Here is a 24816-nt window from a genome sequence, read left to right as displayed (position 1 = left end):
TCCTAATTCTTATGTTCTTATGTTCTTATGTTCTTATCTAGTCTCCCCTTAAATGCATCGATACTATTCACTTCAGCCACTCCATGTGGTACCAAGTTCCACATTCTCACCACTCTCTGGGTAAAAAGGTTTCTTCTGAATTCGTTATTGGATTTCTTGGTGACTATCTTAGATTGATGGCCTCTAGTTATGCTCTTCCCCACAAGTGGAAACATTCTCTCTCTATCCGCTCTATCAAAACGTTTCATAATTTTGAAATTGAACAAAAAAAAATAATTAGGTCGAGCTTCACAGCGAGTCAAAAGATGGCGGGTTTTTTATAATAACTGGTGGAAGTCACTGAGGATCCTTGTTTTCAACCCTTTTTAGTATCTCGTAATGACTAATGCAATGTGTACCAAAGGAATTCGTAGAGTTACATAGACTTACACAAAATGTACAGCACAGAAACAAGCCATTCGGCCAAACGGGTCCGTGCCGGTCTTTATGCTCCACACGAGTCTCCTCCCACCCCTCTTCATCGCATCCTGTCTGCGCATCCCTCTAACAGGAGGATACATAGAGACATAGAGACATAGAAAATAGGTGCAGGAGTAGGCCATTCGGCCCTTCGAGCCTGCACCACCATTCAATATGATCATGGCTGATCATTCACCTCAATACCCCTTTCCTGTTTTCTCTCCATACCCTTTGAACCTTTTAGCCATAAGGGCCATATCCAACTCCCCTTGAATATATCTACCGAACTGGCATCAACAACTCTCTGCAGAAGAGAATTCCACAGGTTCACAACTCTGAGTGAAGAAATTTCTCCTCATCTCAGTCCTAAATGGCTTACCCCTTATCCTTAGACTGTGACCCCTGGTTCTGGACTCCCTCAACATCTGGAACATTCTTCCTGCATCTAACCTGTCCAGTCCCGTCAGAATTTTATATGTTTCTGTGAGATCCCCTCTCATTCTTCTAAACTCCAGTGAATACAGACCCAGTCGCTCCAGTCTCTCCTCATATGTTAGTCCTGCCATCCCGGGATTCAGTCTGGTGAACCTTCGCTGCACTCCCTCAATAACAAGAATGTCCTTCCTCAGATTAGGAGACCAAAACTGAACATAATATTCCAGGTGAGGCCTCACCAAGGCCCTGTACAACTGCAGTAAGACCTCCCTGCTCCTATACTCAAATCCCCTAGCTATGAAGGCCAACATGCCATTTGCCTTCTTCATCGCCTGCTGCACCTGCATGCCAACTTTCAATGAATGATGTACCATGACTCCCAGATCTCGTTGCACCTCCCCTTTTCCTAATCTGCCGCCATTCAGATAATATTCTGCCTTCATGTTTTTGCCACCAAAGTGGATAACCTCACATTTATCCACATTATACTGCATCTGCCATGCATTTGCCCACTCACCTAACCTGTCCAAGTCACCCTGCAGCCTCTTAGCATCCTCCTCACAGCTCACACTGCCACCCAGCTTAGTGTCATCTGCAAACTTGGAGATATTACTCTCAATTCCTTCATCTAAATCATTGATATATATTGTAAATAGCTGGGGTCCCAGCACTGAGCCCTGCGCACCCCACTAGTTACTGCCTGCCATTCTGAAAAGGACCCGTTTATCCCGACTCTCTGCTTCCTGTCTGCCAACCAGTTCTCTATCCACGTCAATATATTACCCTCAATACCATGTGCTTTAATTTTGCATACCAATCTCTTGTGTGGGACCCTGTCAAAAGCCTTTTGAAAGTCCAAATACACCACATCCACTGGTTCTCCCTTGTCCACTCTACTGGTTACATCCTCAAAAAATTCTAGAAGATTTGACAAGCATGATTTCCCTTTCATAAATCTATGCTGACTTGGACCAATCCTGTCACTGCTTTCCACATGCGCTGCTACTGATGTCAGGCTAACTGGTCTATAATTCCCCGTTTTCTCTCTCCCTCCTTTTTTTAAAAAGTGGGGTTACATTAGCAACAGAGATAGGACATAGGCACGAGCGATGCAGATAAAACATTGGGGGTATTTCTGCATGAAATAGGCTGTGTGGTTATATTTGGCACATTAGGTTAAGTTTTTCGAGATTCCGATCCTAGTGCAGAGCTTTGCTGGACAAGAGTATAGATCTGAGAATTTGGCCCATTCTCTGTGCTTCCCATTTTCTGGCCACTCTTTTTAACGACCAGAAATATAATTATGAGCGCCACAAATCAGGCGCACTAACTACCTCGGTGAGTTCTCCAATGCTCCTGTTGAGTAAGACTCTCTGAAGATTTATCCTAACATCTCAAAATGATGTGAATACAATGCAGTGTTGTCACATTATTGCCAGTTCGTGCAGAGCTACAGTCGGCTCAGGCGACGGCTGTGAAGAGGGCGACTGGATTGGGCGTCACCATAACCCAGGTCGGTGATTGGAGCGTGGGCAACTACAGCAGGAGCGGCGAGGTCGGGGTGAAGGAGCGGCGAGAGATTGCAGAGCGACGTGATCGGGGCCCAGGAGAGGCGTGAGTTCGGGGCCCAGAAGAGGCGAGGGCCCAGGGTCAGCACGGGCCAGCCCACACTGCGATATGTGTGCGTACTAGGTCCATGCAGCAGAGCTGGTCTCCAGTCGTCTTGGTTAATCCTTGCCACTGGACCAAGACCTAGCTCTGTCAAGCCCGTGTGGTGGCTGTTGTGCAACGGCCACCCCACGTTAAAAAAATCCACGCACAGGCATCTTCCACCCTTCAACATGTAGTTCGGGAACTGGAATATTAGGTCCTTCATTGAAACACCTGTGAACTCATCCCTTCTTGGCATGGCAGCAAGTTACCCTCAAAACGAGGGACTGCCTATGAGGATGACAGATTGACTGAGACTGTCGCAGTTCACTTTACTAGTAAGACCCTCAAGAGTTGTGAGATAGACCTTCATCCCACCCCACCTTTCTCAAAGTTATATTTTAGTCTTTAGCATGTCAGGTTGGCTCACATGGTTATGGTTTCAAGATCTCGATTTTTAAATTTACATCCTCATGTTCAAGTCCCTCCATGGCCTCACCCCACTCTATCTCGGTACCCGCCTCCAGCCCTACAACTCCTCAAGATCTCTGCACTCCTCCAATTCTGGCCTCTTGCATCACCTCACCATTGGTGTCGGTGCCTTCAGCTATAAGGATCCGAAGCTCTGGAATTCCCTCCCGAAATTTCTCCTCCTCCTCATCCTCAGGAGGTACAGTAGCATAGTGGTTATGAAGCAAGTCATCCTCGATTCGAGGGACTGTCTATGATGATGATGGCTATGTTACTAGACTAGTAATCCAAAGGCCTGGACTAATGATGCAGAGATGTGAGTTCCCATCCCACCATGGCAGCTGGTGAATTTAAATTCAGTTCATTAAATTAATCTGGAATATAAAGTTAGTATCAATAATGGTGACCATGTAACTATTAGAAATGGCTGAACAAGCCACTCAGTTGTATAAGATAGCTCACCACCACCTTCCCAAGGGCAATTAGAGATGGGCAATAAAAGCTATCAATACCCATATCCTGTGAATGAATAAAATAATCATAGAATTACATAGATATACGGAACAGGCCATTTGGCCCAACCAGTCCATGCTCCACTTTATGCTCCAGTTTATACTCCACTTGAGCCTCCTCCTGTCTTTTCTCATCTATATCTATCAACATAACCCTCTATTCCCTTCTCCCTCATATGCTTGTCCAGCCGCTCCTTAAATGCATCGATACTATTCGCTTCAACCACTCCCTGTGGTAGCGAGTTCCACATTCTCACCACTCTTTGGGTAAAGAAGTTTCTTCTGAATTCCCTATTGGATTTCTTGATGACTATCTTATATTGATGGCCTCTAGTTATGCTCTTCCCCATAAGTGGAAACACTCTCTCTGTATCCACTCCCTCAAAACCTTTCATAATTTTAAAGACCTCTATTTGGTCACTCCTCAGCCTCCTTTTTTCTAGAGAAAGGAGACCCAGTCCGTTCATCCTTTCCTGATACGTATACCCTCGCATTTCTGGTATTGTCCTTGTAAATCTTCTCTGCTCCCTCTCCAGTGCCTCGATATCCTTTTTATAATACTTCTCTCACCTGCTTTAAGAAACTCCTTAAAATCTACCTCTTTGGCGAAGCTTTAGACTCTGTGTCAAATGTTGTCTGATAACGCTCCTGTGAAGCACCTTAATGGCGCTATATAAATATAAGTTTTTTTTGTTCCAGAAGATGAGCACGTGATCTAGGCGGACAGTCTTAGTCAATGTGTATCACTCCACTACATAAGAACATAAGAAATAGGAGCAGGAGTAGGCCACCTGGCCCCCTCGAGCCTGCTCCGCCATTCAATAAGATCATGGCTGATCTGTTCTTGGGCTCAGCTCCACTTCCCTGCCCGCTCCCCATAACCCTTCACTCCCTTATCACTCAAAAATCTGTCTATCTCTGCCTTAAATATATTCAGTGACCCAGCCTCCACAGCTCTCTGGGGTAGAGAATTCCCCAGATTTACGACCCCCTGAGAGAAGAAATTTCTCCTCATCTTAGTTCTAAATGGGCGACCCCTTATTCTGAAACTATGCCCCCACTAACTGGCATGAATTTGGTAAAGTTGAGTTGAGAAACCAAGGAGAAACTAAATTGTCCCACTGACTAGTTTGAAGAATTCTTCTGAAGTTGAAACTGTGTACAGATAGAATCTTTTCAACAAGCAACTGAATCATGTCTTATCTGAAGTAGGACTGATTGACATTACCATTAACCGTGACTGCAGTGCTGAGTGCTGCATTGTCAGAGGGCCTGTCTGCCTGTTCACGTTGATGTCAAGGATTCTCCAAAGCAGAGTAGGGAGTTCTCCTTGAGTCCTCGTCAACATACCTCGGTCAACTCCTTTCAAAGCAGATTAACTCTTAATCGCGGAATGATACCGGGGCTTGGAGGGTTAAATTATGAGTACAGATTGCATAAAGTTGTCTTGTATTCCCTTAAGCGTAGGAGATTGAGGGGTGATCTGATTGAGTTGTTAAAAATGTTAAATGGATTTGATAGAGCAGATATGGAGAAATTATTTCTTTCCTCTGGTGGGCGAATCAAGAACAAGAGGTGGACTATTCATGATCAAAATCAGAAGTCACTTTTTTCACACAAAGCGTGGTAGAAATTTGGAACTCCCTCCACCAAAAAGCTGTGGATGCTGGGCGTTAATTGGAGCTATCAAGCCTGAGATCGATCAATTTTTTGTTAGGTAAGGGTATCAAGGGATATGGAGCAGAGGCGGGAAAATTAAGTGTTCGCGCCGATCAGCCATGATCGAATTGAATGAGGGGCTGAATGGCCCACTCCTGTTCCTATATTCCTATCTCATCGCAGTTTGTGATATCTTGGCTGGTGATACCTAAATAACAACAGTCACTGTACCGCCAGATACCACACAGGCCGCAGCGGGTTCAAGAAGGCGACTCACGATCACGTTCCCGTGTGCAGTTAGGGATGGGCAATAAATGCCGGCCTTGCCAGTTACGTCCACATCCCGAAAATGAATTTTTAAAAAAATCATTGTATAAGGAATGCTGTGCGACTAAAAAAAAGGAAGATTTGCATTTATATAGCATCTTTCATGACTTCAGGATGTCCCAAAGCACTTTACAGCTAATTAAGTACAGTACTTTTGAAATGTAGTCACTGTTGTAATGTGGGCAATACGATAGCCAATTAGCGCACAGCAAGCTCCCACAAACTGCAATGAGATAATGACCAGATAATCTTTTTAGTGATGTTGGTTGAGGGATAAATATTGGCCAGGACACCAGGGAAAACGCACCAGCTCTTTGAAATAGTGCCATGGGATCTTTTACATCCACCTGAGAGAGCAGGCGGGTCCTTGTTTTAAGGTCTCATCCTAAAGCCAGCACTGCACTGGAGTGTCAGCCTAGATTTTGTTCTTAAGTCCTGCATTTACTGTGAGGTGGTAGTGCTACCCACTGAGCTAAAGCTGATACCTCACGGCCGAGATGTTTCTGAGATGTCATAAGGTGCAATATAAACATATCTTTATTTCTATATTTCAAAATTCCACCTCTTAAGTCACTGTGTACTCCAGTACCGGAATTTGTGGTCGGGATGACGGTGAACTAGCATCGTTCACTACCATTCCGTCTTTGAAACTGACCGTAACTTCGGCATCTGTGCGGAAATCCAGAAGTTGCGGTCTGTCATTCATTGCTCCTCCACAGGTTGCGCTGTGTGCCTCTCCCCCCCACCCCCCCAACCCCGAACCTCACCCTCCCTCCTCCCCACAGAGCCGGCGTTCAGTGAAATCCTCCAAGATAGGGAAACTGTCGAAAACTTTGGCTCTTCTGCTGTAATTACGTTGTTAAATTCCCCACTAAAAGTTAGACCCAAAAGGATTAGGTATAACTGGGGTTTTAACACCGTATTGACTGCTCAACAAAGGTTAAGGGCCTGTGAAGCGAATTTAATTTTGTGCAGTGTGAAACTTACTCATTTTAATAAAAAAATAAATTTTTAAAAGAAATGTAAAATATATATATTTATTTTTTAAAGTTTGTTCATCGTTATTTCAGGTTTGCCCCATGTGAGAGCCCCAGTCTTTGTTTTGTTCTCTCAAACATTTTTAAAACGTGAAAATTTTAAGAGCTTACTCAGTGTGAGAATTCTGCCCTTTGATTGGCAGCTCAGGCAGCGTGTTGACGATGCAGCGGCTCGCACTGGGGGATCCCCACTATACTCCGTTGATTTGAATGACACGTCGGGAAAAGCCGAACTTCTCAACACCGAGAGCTCGAGATCTTTGTGCGGGGCTTACTCCGGGGGCCAGCGGCAAAATAGCTTTGCTTCGACGCTGATCGCCATTTCCGGGCCATCAGGTTTTGTCTTGCTGGTACTGAAACCTGATGGCCGTGGATTTGGGCTCAGCCAATCAGTGGCTCAGGCCAACAATATCGTCATCCTCCCCCCCCCCCGGTTGGGCAGTTCCAGGAACATAATCTTTTATTCTTTTAACAGCAGCACACAGAGATCTACATGTGTTCAAGCGGTAGTAGGAGCAGTGTTCACAGCGTACAGCAGATTGCAGGCCGAGAATTGTCTTAAGTACAGGGCCCTTTGTCATATCATGCTGGCATGTGCCCGAATTGTTACTGGCATGGAATCCGCCCATGGACTCAGCCAATGATTTAAGCCAATGCTGTGTTGCTAAGCATAATTTGGCTATTTTTTGCAGCCAGTTTCAGGATAAATGAGACCTCCATTTCTCGCAATAAAAAGGAACTTGGAAATTCCCTGCATAATGCATATGATGCCTGCCCTTTATAGAAAGAGGCAATGCACTGAACATTTCAAAGAGATATTGTTAGGATGACACAAAATGTGATATTCTTTCATCAGCAGTACTGTCATCCTGATCTGATATTCATCCTGTTAGAATTGGGTTTAGTTCTAACTCGACCAGGTAATTAGCTGACACAAACACGGCGAAACAGTGCTATTGTGTGGGGCTTAATTACTCTTGTATTATCAACCATTAATTTCTGCAATGGCTACGTGTTGCAGCTTAATGAATAAATTCATACCTCTCTTGGCTTGCATTGTGCGGTTAGCAAACGTGCTCTGATGTGTCTCATGTTCTCTTTTTGTAGGACTCGCAGCATCTCACCTCCGGGTACAATGGGCAAAGTAGGTTACCTTCTACTCTTGTCTTTAAAGGCAATTTAGTGCGCTGTCTGTAATTAAAGTTAATATTGGAATGTTAATTACATGGTGCCGACAGATAGAAGATGGAAGAATCATTTCCCGATGATCAAGTATTATGCGTTGTGGCACGTTAATAGTAGAATTTCAATGGGAGCGGCAACAGCTGTAGATAGGTTCTGGGTGAGGAAAAAATACAAAGACTTGACACTCCAAATGCATGCTTCTTTTCAGAGCGTTGTGATGTTCAAGGAAAACCTCCAACCAAGTCAGCACCACAGAAATCGTGAGTACCATTGGTTTGAACTTTAACAAAAACTCACACTCTCTCTCTATGCTGGGAAATGAAGCTGGTCTCGTCAGTACATCAGAGAGGTATCAAAGATTGACTAGGGCTTATGGTCCTGTTGAAGAAATCAGTTTATTGTTCTCAATTTGGTAAGACCATCGCAGGGAATAAGGGGTTTTGGGGAGCGGGCGGGGAAGCGGACCTGACCCCATGATCGGATCAGCCATGATCGTATTAAATGGTGGAGCAGGCTCGAGGGGCCGTATGGCTTATTCCTGCTCCTATTACTTATGTTATTATGTTCTCAATCCTGCTGTCCGGATGCCCAAGCTACAAGCCACAAATCAAAGTATTACAACGTTTTTACAGCACAGTGCCGGTGTTTATGCTCCACACAAGCCTCCTCCCACCCCTCTTCATCTCACCCCATCAACATAGCACTCTATTCTTTTCTCCCGCATGTGTTTATCCAGTTTCCCCTTAAATGTGTCCATGCTATTCGCCTCAACTACTCCCTGTGGTAACGAGTTCCACATTCTCTTCTCTTCTTCTTAGGCAGACCCCCGAAGTCGAGGATGACTTGCTTCCACACTAAAATAAGTACTAAGGTGACTGATGAGACCAATGTGGGACCTACAGTCTCTGTCACAGGTGGTTGGAGGGCCGGGTGGGTGGGGTGCTTGAATTGTCGCACACTTCTTCCGCTGTTTGTGCTTGGCTTCCGCGTGCATTCGAATCGCTCTCTGGGTAAAGAAGCTTCTCTGGAAATCCCTATTGGATTTATAAGTGACTATCTTATATTTATGGCCCCTAATTCTGGTTCCCGCCTCACCCCCCCCGCCCCCACAAGTGGAAACACCTTCTCTACGTCTACCCTATCAAACCCTTTCATAATCTTAAAGTCCTCTTTTGAGCTCCTTTTGAGTTACGGTGTTAAGCAGCTTCAAACACACACACACACAAATAGTGCAAGCTGAAAATGAAAATGATATTGAAAAGGAAGCAATTAAAGTTGCTTAAAAAGGAAGCGGGATGCATAGTAATGAGATAAATAGACATGAAAATGAAGTGAGGTGCGATCATGGGATGAACATGAAGGTTCGAATTATTCATGAGCTATTGCATTAATTGGATTAAACAACGAAGTCTTTCACACAAGTGCGAAGTTTACATATCAATGCTAAGGTGCTTTAACTTCAAACTAAACAGTTACTTGTCATTATCAAAATCACCTCAGATAGACAAATAGAAGTTGGCACCATGAACCTTTCTTTGCAAGTGAGCAAAGCATTCCAATCTGCTGGTTGGCAATCTGAAGGTCACCCCCAATTGTTTACCATCCTGCTATTCTATCCTTTGAATGCAGAAATTCATCCAGAATCTCTTGCACCCTGCCTATTGTCACCTAGTTTAAACAGGTCCAAATTAGTGTCCTAAACACAACCCAGAATAGAAAGCAAGACGAGCATTTCTATAGCGCCTTTCATGACCACTGGAAGTCTCTAAGTGCTTTACAGCCAATGAAGTACTTTTGGAATAAGTAGAACATAGGAACAGGAGGAGGCCATTCAGCCCCTCAAGCCTATTCCACCATTTAGTGAGACCATGGCTGATCTGTATCTTAACTCCATCCATCTGCCTTGGTTCCCTATTCCTTAATTACCCTTACATAACAAAAATCTAGCAATCTCAGTTTTGAAATTTTCAATTGACCCCCAGCCTCAACAGCTTTTTGGGAGAGAGTTGCAGATTCCCACCACCCTTTGTGTGAAGAAGTGCTTCCTGACATCACCCCCTGAACAGCCTGGCTCTAATTTTAAGGTTATGCCCTCTTGTTCTGGACTCACTCCCCCCTGCCACCACCCTCCACCAGAAAAAATAAAAGAAAGAACTTGCATTTCTATAGCGCCTTTCATGACCTCAAGGCGCCTCAAAGCGCTTTCCAGCAAATGAAGTACTTTTGAAGTGTCATCATCATAGGCAGTCCCTTGTATCTAGGATGACTTGCTTCCACACCAGAAAGGGATGGGTTCACAGGTGTTTCAATGAAGGACCTAATATTTCAGGTCCCGAACTACATATTGAAGGGTGGAAGATGCCTGTGCGTGGATTTTTTTAACGTGTGGTGGCTGTTGCACACCAGCCACCACACGGGCTTGACAGAGCTCGGTCTTGGTCCAGTGGCAAGGATTAACCAGGACGACTGGAGACCAGCTCTGCTGCACGGACCTAGTGCGCACACATATCGCAGTGTGGGCAGGCCCGTGCTGCCCCTGGACCCTCGCCTCTTCTGGTCCCCGAACTCAAGCCTCTCCTGGGCCCCGATCACGTCCCTCCATGATCACTCACCGCTCCTGCGCCCCGACCTCACCGCTCCTGCTGTACCTGCCCACGCTCCAATCACCGACCTGGACCTTGGTGACGCCCAATCCAGTCGCCCACTTCACAGCCGTATGCTCCTTTGAAGCGGTACAGAAGTGGTCTGCTCCTTTGAAGGCCCTGACCTGCTGATGGTCCTTGCAGGCTGGGGCTGCCGCACCGTTGTGATGCAGGAATAGTTTCTATATAATTTCAGATGAACGTCTTCGTGTCCCACCATTTCACGTCAAGGCCACTCTTCCTGACCATCCCGCTGTAGGGCCGATTCCCGGTGGGGAGTGTTCCTGACGAGGAGCCTCACCCACCGGGGGCACCAGGCCAGAAATCGCAGGGCCTGACTTTCCATCTGTCGATTCAACGGCCGGAAAATTATCGTCCGCAGGTTGATAAAGGTGCCAGATAAATGCAAGTCCTTTCCTTTTTGTTCTTTTCTTTTTTTTTTCACACAGGAATAGCAGATTTGGAAAAAATGTGGCCTTTTTTTTCCCAATAACTTTCTACATCTTTTCCTCAAATTGCTATGTGGGGAATTTTTGCCAAACGTGGAAAAAATATCTGGAACTTATGTTGGCACATCGGCAAAAGCCTTTGTGAAGCTGCTCTGGTACACTGGTCGTCGGAGTATCAGTGGTATATTGAGTAAATTTAATACACAGTAATGCTCACTATATTTTTATTACTTGTACATCTATTTGCTGCAGCCACCATTTTCAATGTTACATTATGTTCATGAAAAAGAAAAGAACAAAAGATTTACATTGTACAAAAGATCGGCTAATTATTGAGAAAGAAAGACTTGCATTTCTATAGCGCCTTTCACAACCTCCGAGCGCTTTTCAGCTAATAATGTACTTTTGAAGTGTAGTCGCTGTTGTAATGTGATAGCCAATGTGCGCACAGCAAGCTCCCACAAAAAAACAATGTGATAATGACCAGATAATCTTTTTTTTTCTTCACTGATGTTGGTTGAGGGATAAATAATGGCCAGGTCACCAAGAAGAGCTCCCCTGCTCTTCTTTGTCCACCAAAGAGAGCAGACAGGATGAACGACGGCACCTTCAACCATGCAGCACTCCATCAGTGCTGATTGGAGCGTCAGCCTAGATTTTGTGCTTAATTCTCTGGAATGGGTCTTGAACCCACAACCTTCTGACTCAGAGGTGAAAGAGCTGACACCCCAATAAACACCAACTAATCCAACCAATTTATAAATATATATAAAATTCTTAAGTGGCTTGACAGGGTAGATGGTGAGAGATTGTTTCCCCTGGTTGGAAGTCTAGAACACAGAGTCACAGTCTGGGCATAAGGGGTTGGCCATTTAAGACTGAGATGAGGAGGAATTTCTTCACTCAAAGGGCTGTGAATCTTTGGAATTCCCTGCCCCACAGGGCTGTGGATGCTGAGGTGTTGAGTATATTCAATAATGAGATAGGTAGATTTTTGGACACTAGGAGAATCAAGGGATAAGGGGATCGGGCAGGAAAGTGGAGTTGAGGTAGAAGATCAGCCATGATCGTATTGAATGGTGGAGCAGGCTCAAGGGGCTGTATGGCCGACTCCTGCTCCTATTTCTGATGTTATTGTGTTCTTAACTTAACCCAATTTATATCAACAACTGATGTTGATCCGCTGGAATTAGAACAAGCTCCAGCAAATTAAACCTGAGCGACAGGAAGTGGAAAGAGGTACACTAAATCCATTTCCATGATGTTTCAGTACATGTCGTTATTTTATAGATGTATCGAGTACAAAGCTGATGTACAACCAGGCTCCAGAGTGCTGATGTTTTGCATCAATATAGTTTAATCAGGAGACGTCACACTGGAGTCTTGGAAAATAATTGTGCATTGTTAATAATACAAAGTCAGCAGTGTAATCAGTGTCATGCACTCATTAAAACAACTGATGTGCCAAACCCCAGTGGCTCAGTGCGTAGCACTCTTACCTCAAAAAGTCAGAAGGTTATGAGTTCAAGTTCCACTCCAGAGACTTGAGCACAAAAATATAGGCTGACACTCCCAATGCAGTGCGGAGGGAGTGCTGCACTGTTGGAGGTGCCGTCGTTCAGGTGAGAGGTTAAGCCATCCTCAGGTAGCTGTAAAAGATCCCATGGCATCATTTTGAAGAAGAGCAGGAGAGTTATCACTAATGACATGCCCAATATTTAACCCTCAATTAACATAACAAAAAAACAGATTAATTGGTCATGATCACATTGCTGTTTGTGAGAGTTGGCTATGCACAAATTGGCTGCTGTATTTCCCACATAAAGAAAGACTTGCATTTATATAGCACCTTTCACAACCACCAGATGTCTCAAATTGCTTTACAGCCAATGAAGTACTTTTGGAGTGTAATCCCTGTTATAATGTAGAAACTTGAAAGTCTTTCTTTAACAGAGATTATATGGGGTGGATTTTCAACTTGCGGCCCGGGCTTCAAACTGGCATTGCAGATCAGCCGCCCGTTGTCGAAATCGCTCGATTATTGGCTCCGTCCAACGTTCCAGCATATCTGCTCCAGAACTTCTGCCACTGAGTCCCTTGTCCATGCCTCTGTCATCTCCAGTCTCGCACCAGGTCCCGCTCACCCCTTACCCCTTTCCCCGCTGTCCTACATTGGCTCCCGGGTCCCACTGTGCCTCCGATTTAAAATTCTCATCCTTAAAAATCTCTTTGTGACCTCGCACCCTCCTTTATCTCTGTAACCTCCCCTAGACCTGCATCTCCCCCTGAAGGCACTGTTTCTCAGGCACTGGCCTCTTGTGTACCCCCCCACCCGCAAACACCCCCTGCCCATACGCCCCAACATTGGCGGGGCCGTGCCTTCAGCCATCTAGACCCAAGCTCTGAAATTCCCTCCCTGAACCCTCTCCGCCTCCCTCTCCTATTTTAAGTGCCTGCTTAAAACCCACCTCTGTGACCAAGTCCTCCCAATATCGCCTCCTTTGGCTCAGCATCCATTTTTGTCTGATTATGCCTTGGGATTTTGTTCTGGGAGAAAGGCGCTATGCAGATGCCAGTTGCTGTTGCAGGTTAGAGCATGACTTGTCAGCTCTGAGATGCCAATGCAGTTTTCACTTTGTAGTTGTGATGGAATCAAACATTAAATAGAACATTAAGTACAACATTAGCATGAAAACCAGAGTGTAATCAGTAATTTCTTTTTTCAAACAGAATCACTACACACATGATTACTTGTCTTTTTATAAACTAATCTGAGCCCAGAATAGCTCTGACGACAGTGAATAGAGCGCGAGAGACTGTAACAATAAACTTTGATTTGAATGGCTTTGATAATGAGAATTTTTTTTAAATGAAGATCTGTATTGGCTATTGAGACCATTCAGAACAAAGCTTCTAAAAATTCCTGGCAGACTTATTCCATCTGCCACCACCAGTGTTATTCTAATTACACTGGGACCTGACAGTGCCGGGATTGTTAACAGCAATATTTTGGCAGCGTATCGTGTTATGCCACTGGAATGGAGATGATTGGGTAATTCCCCCACCACCGTCAATCGCGCCTGGAGACCACACCACTGTAAGTGACTGGGATTGATTTTATGCCGATAATTTGTGTTGTGTAACTATCCTACACTCACTGCATTGTGCGGGACAAATTACCCTGCTTTTATCGAGAGACTTTGCTGCAATTTCCATCAGGTGTTCTGTTTGCTGTAGTTTGTAGAGACTCTGTTTAAATAGACTCTGTAAGTAGACTGCCATCATCATAGGCATCCCTCGGAATCGAGGAAGACTTGCTTCCGTTCTTAACATGAGTCCTTAGGTGGCTGAACAGTCCAATATGGGAACCACAGTCCCTGTCACAGGTGGGACAGATAGTCGTTGAGGGAAGGGGTGGGTGGGACTGGTTTGCGGCACGCTCTTTCCACTGCATGCGCTTGATTTCTGCATGCTCTCGGCGATGAGACTTGAGGTGCTCAGCGCCCTCCCGGATGCACTTCCTCCACTTAGGGCGGTCTTTGGCCAGGGACTCCCAGGTGTCGGTGGGGATGTTGCACTTTATCAAGGAGGCTTTGAGGGTGTCCTTGTAACGTTTCTGCTGCCCACCTTTGGCTCGTTGGCCTTGAAGGAGTTCCGAGTAGAGCGCTTGCTTTAGGAGTCTCATGTCTGGCATGTGGACAATGTGGCCCGCCCAGCGAAGCTGATCAAGTGTGGTCAGTGCTTCAATGCTGGGGATGTTGGCCTGGTCGAGGACACTAATGTTGGTGCGTCTGTTCTCCCAGGGGATTTGGAGGATCTGCTGTAGTGCACTGTTTAAATAGACTCTGTAAATAGATTCTGTTTGCTGTGAGTCCTTCCATAAGTCCCGCCCACCTGCAACTCATTGAAAAAACAGTGATGTCAATAGACACTCTGCAATATCTTACTCACACCAGCTGGATTACTGTGTCCAGTTCTGGGCACCACACTTTAGGAAGGACATCAAGGCTTTGGAGCGGGTACGGAAACGATTTTTACTAGAATGGTTCCAGGGATGAGGGATTACAACTACGTGGATAGACTGGAGAAGCATGGTGTTGTTGTTCCTTAGAGCAGAGAAGGCTAAGAGGAGATTTGATAGAGGTGTTTAAAATCCCGAAGGGTTTAGATTGAGTAAATAAAGAGAAACAGTTTCCGATGGCAGAAGGATTGATAACCAAAGGGCACAGATTTAAGGTGATTGGCAAAAGAACCAGAGGCGACATGAGGGAAAGCTTTTTTACGCAACGAGTGGTTAGGATTTGGAATGCACTACCTGATCAGGTGGTGGATATAGTTTCAATTGTAGCCTTCGACAGGGAATCGGATAAATACTTGAAGGCGAAAAAATTGAAGTGATTTGGGGAAAGAGCGGGGGAGTAGGACTAACTGGATTGCTCTTCGAAAGATCCAGCGCAGACTCGATGGGCCGAATGGCCGTCTGTTCTCTACTATTCTGTGATTCTATGACGCTATATTGAGCTGCTTTTCCATTGCAGCATGGGTTTCTGGAGAGAAATCTAGGTGCATCCATCCACTTATGGCTCCCTTACTATTTCAGACATGAAAAGTACTAGTGCCATGACGCTATGGAAATGGGTCCACGAGGCGTCCATTGGGATTCACCGCATGTGAATAGAAAGATCCTGCATTCATATAGCGCCTTTTTTGGCCTTGGGACATCCCAAAGCGCTTTACAGCCAATAAAGTCCTTTTGAAGTGTAGGCACTGTTGTAACATAGGAGGGTGAATTCAGTAATAATGCACTGCTAGTGTGAGGCTTCACTCAATAGGAGAGTCAGTCATAGGATCAGCCCTATATTATTAAACAGTCATTTGCAGATCCCAGGAATCAACAGCACAGTTTCTGATCCAGGAATCATCAATGTATTTACTGATCAAGCACACTATTTGATCCTAGGAATGAATGATGTGTTTTCTGATCCCAGGAATTCATTCCCAAAGATGGTAAATCGGGATAGTTTTCAGTAACATTGAGCAAAAGTGCTTTCCTTGTTAAGATGTAATAAAATGCAGTGGGCATGTCCATTGTAGATTCCAAGATACTGGAACAATATACTAAATAAACCGTAAAAACTCAAAATTTCCATCGAGATATTCCTACGGCCCACTCACTCTAGAAATGATGTCCTATGCCTTGAACACTTTTATTGTCTTTTATGTATTCATCTACTTAAAGTAATTTTCGGTACACACGGAGTTTAAGTTAAATGCTCATACCCCACTTCATTCTCATGGTAACTACTTGCTTTTCCCTCTAAGTCACACACCACCCTGACTGGGAGATATATCGGCCGTTCCTTCATCGTCGCTGGGTCAAAATCCTGGAACTCACTCCCTAACAGCACTGTGGGAGCACCTTCACCACACGGACTGCAGCGCTTCAAGAAGGCAGCTCACCACCACCTTCTCAAGGGGTAATTAGGGATGGGCAATAAATGCCGGCCTTACCGGCGACGCCCACATCCCAGGAGCGAATAAAAACAAAATGTCTTATATCAGCTGACATATTTTCTGTCACTTGCGCAACTTTGGATGTATCTGATCGTCACTGGTGTTTGGAATTGTAATGATGGTTGGGGGATATTTCAACTTTAAGGACCAAAGTTGGTGTATACCTGATCCCAAAGTCATCAATTGCATAGTCTTGGTGCCGATTTTGAAAACAAAAATTATTTGTGTTAAAAAAACCTGGATCGGAAGTTCATAGGCTGTCGGCCACTCTGCGCTACGACAGGCTTCTGAGTCCTACTGCAGCCAACCTCTGCCCATTCTCCTGCCGAACCCATCAACAGAGGCCAAGGAGCTTGCCACAATCATTGAAATGGCCAGACTATTGTCCAGGGTCAGCTAGGGGAGCACTAGGTGTTGTCAGCTGCAGCACCCTCGCCTCTGGAGTCAGAAGGTTACGGGTTCAAGTCCCACTCCAGAGACCTGAGCACAAAAATCTAGGCTGACACTCCCAGTGCAGCACTGAGGAAGTGCTGCATTGTCGGAGCTGTGCCGAGCTTCAGATGAGAAGAAGAGCAAAGCAGTTTTCCTTGGTGTTCTGGGCCACTGTTTCTCTCTTAACCAGTATCTCTAAAACAGATTATCTGGACATTCTCACATTGTTGTTTGTGGGAGCCTGCTGTGCACAAATTGGCTGACGCATTTCCTATAGTACAACAGTATAGTGTAACACTACTTCAAAAGTAGTTCTTTGGCTGTAAACATAGATAGAAACATAGAAAATAGGAGCAGTAGTAGGCCATTCGGCCCTTCGAGTCTGCACCGCCGTTCAATATGATCATGGCTGATCCTCTATCTCAACACCATATTTCCACTTTTTCCCCATATCCCTTGATGCCTTTTGTTTCTAGAAATCTATCTATCTCCCTCTTAAATATATTCAGCGACTTGGCCTCCACAGCCTTCTGTGGTAGAGAATTCCACAGGTTCACCACCCTCTGAGTGAAAACATTTCTCCTTATCCCGGTCCTAAATTTCCTACCCCGTATCCTGAGACTGTGACCCCTTGTTCTAGACTTCCCAGCCAGAGGAAACATCCTCCTCGCATCCAGTCTATCCAACCCCGTCAGAATTTTATACGTTTCAATTAGATCCCCTCTCATTCTTCTAAACTCCAGTGAATGCAGGCCTAGTCGACCCAATCTCTCCTCATATGATAGTCCTGCCATCCCAGGAATCAGTCTGGTGAACCTTTGCTGCACTTTGGGATGTTCTGAGGTCATGAAAGGCGCTTCTATAGATGCAAGTACGTTCTTCTCCGTCAGTGATGCAGAGACTGAGATATGAGGTGGCAGTACGCCAAACCAAATTGTAGCCTGTAGTAGTCTCGTCACTCCAGACACGTCCCTGGACTCTGCAAGACCAGAAAGTATGTTGGTTCAGCACCTCATTCAATCGTCGCAAACCAACTTGAAAATTGATCTCCTTCCTTAGTCTTTCTTGGAGCAATATGGGTGGCTATTTTGCACTTGGACTAATTTGCGCCTCCCTTCTGTGCCTGGCAATGTCAGAGGGACTGAGGAACAACTGAAGCCGATGGCCCAGGTTGACCTTTAGTACTGGATTAAAATTCCCAGTTGTTTCCATGGTAACAGTATCTAGAAAATGTGATCTTTGAAGAGAGGCAGGAGGAAACCTAAAACTCTACGCGCAGCAATGAACTCTGCAAGAGGGGTTCTTTTCAATTGGCAATGACATCTGCCTAATTGAAATAATCTGGTTCTTTGCCTGAGAGAGACCTTTTTTCTTTCTCGCTGCGATGTTTTTTTTAAGAAACAGTAACCGATCGCCCTTGATTAGAACTAACGCACATTTTATGCCATGAATTTTAAATCAGCTTAGGCATGCAATCTGAAGCACTGATGTGCTGACTGAGATATGAGGGGGCAACATGCCAAGCCAAGCATTTGGAGACGAAACTCCGAAGACTGATGCCTCCCGGCTAAACGTACAATCACATTGGTACCAGGGTCCGAATGGTGGCTAGCTTTAAATCACAGACTACTCATTACAAACCCCGTCGGAGCCTGCACAAAGGGATTTTTTTTTAAAGAACTACCAGAACTACCGGGTTGTTGCAGCAATTCTTTGCTTAACCCGATCAGGAGCCTCTCGCTGAGCAATGCTAAACTAACACATGTCTTTCATAAGCGGCCAGGGTGGAATATCTTGTAACCTATGCTGGGAGTTGACGAGTTTGAAATGGAGTTCTGCGTGTAGCCCAGATTGTAGTCTCTGCTTTGCGTTTGAACGGACTTACAAACTCGCACTCTTCATTTTTATAACTTCAGATGCGATCTCCTGCGAAATGAATTGAATTACGCTCGTGAATTACGATGGGTATTAGCCACGGTGACTTAAAACAGCCACTGCAACCTTTCTTAAAGTGGCCCTCAGTGCACAGTTACGCCAGATATTAAGAATAAACACGCGACCTTTTACCTTTAGGTACCCATAAATGCTGGAATCATGGGGAATAACTAACGACGTTGCTTGTCCGGTGCAGGGCTGGATGTCGGCCCATGCTCTCCGTGAGTTTATGCCCATTAATTTTATTGGACGGAAAATCTTAGGGGAGCCTCGCGCCTGAATTCCCCTGAGAGAGCAGACGGGGCCTCGGTTTAACGTCTCATCCGAAAGACAACACCTCCGACAATGCAGTGCTCCCTCACTACTGCACTGGAGCGTCAGCCTAGATTTTTCGTGCTCAAGTCCCTGGAGTGGAACTTGAACCCTCAAAATCGAGGAAGACTTGCCTCCACTCTAAAAATGAGTACTTAGGTGGCTGAACAGTCCAATACGAGAGCCACAGTCCCTGCCACAGTGGGACAGATCGTCGTGGTGGAAAAGGGTGGGTGGGACAGGTTTGCCGCACGCTCATTCCGCTGCCTGCGCTTGATTTCTGCACTCTCTCAGCGATGAGACTCGAGGTGCTCGACGCCCTCCCGGATGCACTTCCTCCACTTAGGGCGGTCTTTGACCAGGGATTCCCAGGTGTCAGTGGAGATGTTGCCCAGCGGAGCTGATAAAGTGTGGTCAGTGCTTCAATGCTGGGGATGTTGGCCTGGTCAAGGCGTTGAACCCACAACCTCTGACTTAGAGCCGAGAGTGCTACCCACTGAGCCACAGCTGACACTGGGTAACAAAAGTGTGGATGAGGGAGCGTGCCACAAACCCGGTTCGGAATGGAAATGGAGCACGCTAAACCTGTGTCTCTGCAGCCCATGGCACTCGGTATACAGGGTGGCCCAGGCTCCCCGGAATAGTAAACGGAGCTCTCCCCCAGGATGAACTGTGTTGTCTGGGCCCCCTGGCCGCTGTTTCCCCAGTGGCAGCCGGAAGGTCCCGATAATGACAGTCAGGGTGCAGCGACCTGGAGCTCTGCTCCCCTACTCACTGTAACACTGAGGGGCAAGGCCCGTGCCTGGAGTCCGCCTGGAGTCATGCAGTTAGTGTGGGGAAGGAGTGTTGTGCCTATTGGGCCCCATTAGGTGTCCAAGGAGGAAAGTCTTCTAAAGCACCTCATTGACGGCACCATCAGTCCAATGCTTTCCTGGTCATGGTTTTACAAGAGAAAATAGCTGAGGGAAACGCTCACCTATGTGGACCCAATAGATCGAGTGGCCTCCCGAAGTGCCGTCACTTCCGTGTCTTTAAGATGTTAATTTACCAAAGTTCAGAAGAAGCAGACCAGGGACATAAGTCTATGTTACATCTCAGAGTGAAAATGACAGCGTTGTCATTCAGCCCCTGTACCATGTAGAATCTGCTTTAGCCGGCACTCCATCCTACCTATTTAATCATCTGAGCGAAAGTTGTATAACCAACAAAAACTCCAAAGTATCTCCTTATTCACATCTCCACTAGTCAACTCTGATGAATTTCCACCCCTGCCCAGCAAAACAATGGGGGTGAAATTGTCCCTGTCTATAGCCCCATTAGCGCCTCCAGGGGGCGCTAACAAGGCGCAATGGCGTTTCCGCCCGGGGAGAGGGGGGGCGCTACCAACACCTGGGAAATTGCCCCTGAGGTTTGGTGGGGGGGGGAGGTGTCCTGCGCCGGCCCTTACCGCCCCGCAACGGCCCTCACAGTCCCGCGCCAAACCCTCATTGCTCCGCGCCTGCCCCTCACCGCCCCGCGCCAAACCCTCACCGCCCCTCACCGCCCCGCGCCGGCCCTCACCGCCCCGCGCCAAATCCTCACCGCCCCGCGCCAAACCCTCACCGCCCCTCACCGCTCCGCGCCGGCCCTCACCGCCCCGTGCCAAACCCTCACCACCCCGCGACGGCCCCCACCGCCCCGCGCCAAACCCTCACCACCCCGCGACGGCCCTCACCGCCCCATGCCAAACCCTCACCGCTCCGCGCAAAACCCTCACCGTTCCACACCAAACCCTCACCGCCCCGCGCCAAACCCTCACCGCCCCGCGACGGCCCTCAGCGCCCCGCACCAAACCCTCACTGCCCCGCGCCGGCCCTCATCGCCCCCCGAGCCGCGAGACTGGTGCGGACAGATGACAATGCGGGTCATGAGGCTGGTGGAAATCCGCTGTCGGGGCGTCCATTAAAGGGGAAGCCTGCAGTGCCCCAGGCCTGTCATCTTTACTTGTCGACCGACTCTTGGGTCGGCCCGACAATGACGGCTCTCGTGTCGACCCGGCCGTCCTCGTGCGGCCCGGCGCTCCGTTTTTGGGCGCCGAGCTGCTGACCCGGTCGATCACGTCCCTGGTTGGTCTAGTGACCCTGTGGAGTGCGCAGTGGCCCCTCCCCTTTAATGGAAGGGGAGGGACGTTGTAGCGCGTCAGCAATATACGCGGGGCACCCGTATAGCGCCGGCCTGCTCTGCTCGGCGCTGGGCTCAGCACTGCACTGCCGCCCCGGGAACGCCTCTCCAAGGATGTGGAGCGCCGGAGATAGCGCTTCCCTCCCTTTGAGCGGGGCACGGGCCAATTCCACGTCGGGGGCGGGACTTCCGGAGGGCGCAGGAGGTCCCGACCCTGGAAGGTTACTGTTCCCAATCAGGGCGAAGGGCAATTTCTAGCCTAATAACCTCTTGTGTTTCATGGAATACTTGATGATTTCAATCTGTACTTATGTCTAACCTTCACCTCATCTCCCAGAGCTGCCTTGCACTTGTGCCAGTAAAGTTCATTGAGGGCAAGTGAATGTAATTAGCCAGGCTTATTCTCCAAATACAGTGAAGAAAACTTGCTTAACTCAATTGGATGTCTCGTTGGCTTTTAGCAATAATCTGCTTGTAGATTTAACGCATTTCCTACCACCTACCCAATTTTAGGGTTTTCAGTGAGTTGCTTATCAAAACATCTTCAATCCAAGATCGGTACATGTAGCTTAAAGCCAGGTTGAGTGCACAAAAAGCACTCTGATCAACTTAAATAAGATGCCAGTTACCCACTCAACTAAAAACATGTTACACATTAATCCTAAGGAGTTGCAGACTCTGGTTTTAGAAGAGTGTTGAAATGAAACCAACAGCAACATGTAGTTAGGCCACAATGTGCCAATAATAACCTAGAATATCCTGGGCAATATTTAATTCTCAAACAACACCTTAAAACAGATGTTCTGGTCATTATCACTTTACTGTTTTTTTGGGAGCTTGCTGTGTGCAAATTGGCGGCCGCGTGTCCGACATTACTTTGGGTCGTCCTGAGGTCGTGACAGGCATTGAAGCAGGGTGAGAGGAGGTTTGTGTAGAGCATAATCACTGGGGTGGATACGGTGGCATAGTGGTTATGTTGCTGGACCAGTAATTCAGAGGCCTGAGTTCAAATCCCACCACAGCAGCTGGTTGAATTTAAATTCAGTTAATTAAATAAATCTGGAATAGAAAGCTAGTATCAGTAATGGTGACTATAAAGCTACTGGATTGTGGTTAAAAACCCATCAGATTCACTAATGTCCTTTATCTGCCACCCTTACCTGCTCTGGCCTATATCCAGACCCACACAATATGGTTGACACTTAATGGCCCTCTGAAATGACTGAGCAAGACACTCAGTTGTGTAAATGGCTCACCACCACCTTCTCATGGGCAATAAATGTTTGCCAGTGACACCACATGAATACATTTAATGAGTGGACTGTTTAAGTGCTGTAAATACTTTGTAATAGAGAAAGGCCCCTCAGAAGGTGTGTACTTCACATTATTTTGTCGATATTTAATGTCTCCAAGATAAGAGGAGATTAATTGATATCCTGTTTCTGACTGCTCCATTTTTGATCGGGGTGGAGGAGCAGTGAGAGATCGGGCCCTAGGAGCGAGTGTTCGGGGCCCAGGAGAGGCGAGGACCCAGGGGCAGCACGGGCCAGCCCACACTGCGATCTATGGATAGTAGGAGCATGCGTGCGCACTAGGTCTGTGCAACAGAGCTTGGTCACCAGTCATCTTGGTTAACCCTTGCCACTGGATCAAGACCTAGCTCTGTCAAGCCCATGTGGTGGCTGGTGTGCAATGGTCACCACACATTAAAAGAATCCATGCACAGGCATCTTCCACCCTTCAATATGTAGTTTGGGACCTAGAATGTCAGGTCCCTCATTGAAACACCTGTGAACTCATCCCTTTTTGGTGTGGAAACGGGTCATCCTCGATACGAGGGACTGCCTAATACTAATACTTCACATTAGCCTCCTCCCATCTTTCTTCATCTAACCCTATCAACAGTACCTTCTATTCCTTTCTCCCTCATGGTCTTATCTAGCTTCACCTTAAATACATCTATACTATTCGCCTCAACTACTTCCTGTGGTAGCGAGTTCCATATTCTAATTAAGCTCTGGGTAAAGAAGTTTCTCCTGAATTCCCTGTTGGATTTATTCATGATTATCTTGTATTGAAGGTCCCTAGTTTTAGACTCCCTCGCAAGTGGAACCATTTTCTCCATGTCGACCCTATCGAATACTTTCATATGTGGTGCAGTAGCATAGTGGTTATGTTATTGGACTAGTAATCCAAACGCCTGGGCTAATGATCTGGTGACATGACTTTAAATCTCACCACAGCTGAGAACATAAGAACATAAGAAACAGGAGTAGGACATCTGGCCCCTCGAGCCTGCCCCGCCATTCAATAAGATCATGGCTGATCTGATCTTGGCTTCAACTCCACTTCCCTGCCCACTCCCCATAAATGGAGAATTTAAATTCAGTTAATTAAATAAATCTGGAATAAAAAGCTAGTATCAGTAATGGCGACCATAAAACTACCGGATTGTCGTAAAAACCCATTTTGGTTCACTGATGTCCTTTAGGGAAGGAAAACTACCGTCCTTATCCCGTCTGGGCCTATATGTGACTCCAGACCCACAGCAATTTAGTTGACTCTTAACTGCCCTCTAAAATGGTGGCTCACCACCACCTTCTCAAGGGCAATTATGGATGGGCAATAAATGCTGTCCTTGCCAGCGCTGCCCACATCCCGTGAACGAATAAAAGAGAAATAATCCGAAAAAACCCTCAACCTTCTCTTCTCTAAACAAGGCACAATTGCACTGTTGTGGATCAAACTCAGTGTATTTAATCTCCGGAGGGAGATGAGTAGCTACAAATCAAGTTTCCATGAAGGTAAGAGCTGAGCAAAAAAAATTTTGCTGACCCTTGAGGTAATGAAGTGAAAATTCAGGACATGAGTCTAATATTACCACTTGTAATATTCAACCCGACTCTGCTGCATTTCACCAATGACATTTCCATAGTCTTATCAACATACGGATCCAACTTTGTTCCTGTAATATAGCTCCGCCTAGTAGACTACTGCTGCAGATAGTGGCCTACTGTGGTAATGCATCTACTGCTATAAAAGAATCATGTCACAAGGTCATTTGTTAACATAGTAAAATGATCCAAGGCGCTTCACAGGAGTGTAAAAAGACAAAACAAATACATTTGACACTGAGCCACATAAGAAGAAATTACGGCAGATGACCAAAAGCTTGGTCAAAGAGGTAGGTTTTAAGGAATGTCTTAAAGGAGGAAAGAGAGGCGGAGAGGCTTAGGCAGGGAGTTCCAAAGCTTAGGGCCCAGGCAACAGAAGGCACGACCACCAATGGTTGAGCGATTATAATCAGGGATGCTCAAGTGAGTAGAATTTGAGGAGCCCATTCATCTCCATTCTAGCCGAGACTTGTGACTGGTGACACTGAAAGAGCACCGTCAGCGGCCCAAAGTACGATCATTGTACTACGTGTATTTTGCTGGTGAGCAGCAGATGCGACAGAGCTGATTTTAACCTTCAGTGGTGGCAGGGAATGGGCAGTGGAGGATCGGATCATTGTGGCACACTCTGCGCAATTTAACCTCTCCATTTTCTTGGCAATTGGGCGGAGCGTTACAGCGGTCGTTCGATCCGCTGGACACCCGTCTCCCACCACCGCCGGAGGGTAAATGCGACCCTGATG

At 46.5% G+C, this 24816-nt stretch overlaps 1 protein-coding gene across 1 annotated transcript in view; it reads left to right on the top strand.

The window, feature by feature from the left end:
- aff2 (AF4/FMR2 family, member 2) overlaps positions 1 to 24816 on the top strand; it is a 569269-nt gene that overhangs the window by 353033 nt on the left and 191420 nt on the right. Inside the window, exons 6-7 of the mRNA XM_070882879.1 lie at positions 7658 to 7694; positions 7944 to 7995. Coding sequence (XP_070738980.1) covers positions 7658 to 7694; positions 7944 to 7995 — 89 coding nt within the window. The remainder of the gene's footprint in view (positions 1 to 7657; positions 7695 to 7943; positions 7996 to 24816) is intronic.

Source organism: Pristiophorus japonicus, chromosome 6 (genome assembly GCF_044704955.1).
Source record: "Pristiophorus japonicus isolate sPriJap1 chromosome 6, sPriJap1.hap1, whole genome shotgun sequence".
In the NCBI taxonomy this organism is placed as follows: domain Eukaryota; kingdom Metazoa; phylum Chordata; class Chondrichthyes; family Pristiophoridae; genus Pristiophorus; species Pristiophorus japonicus.
This window is presented reverse-complemented; position numbering and strand designations above follow the sequence as displayed.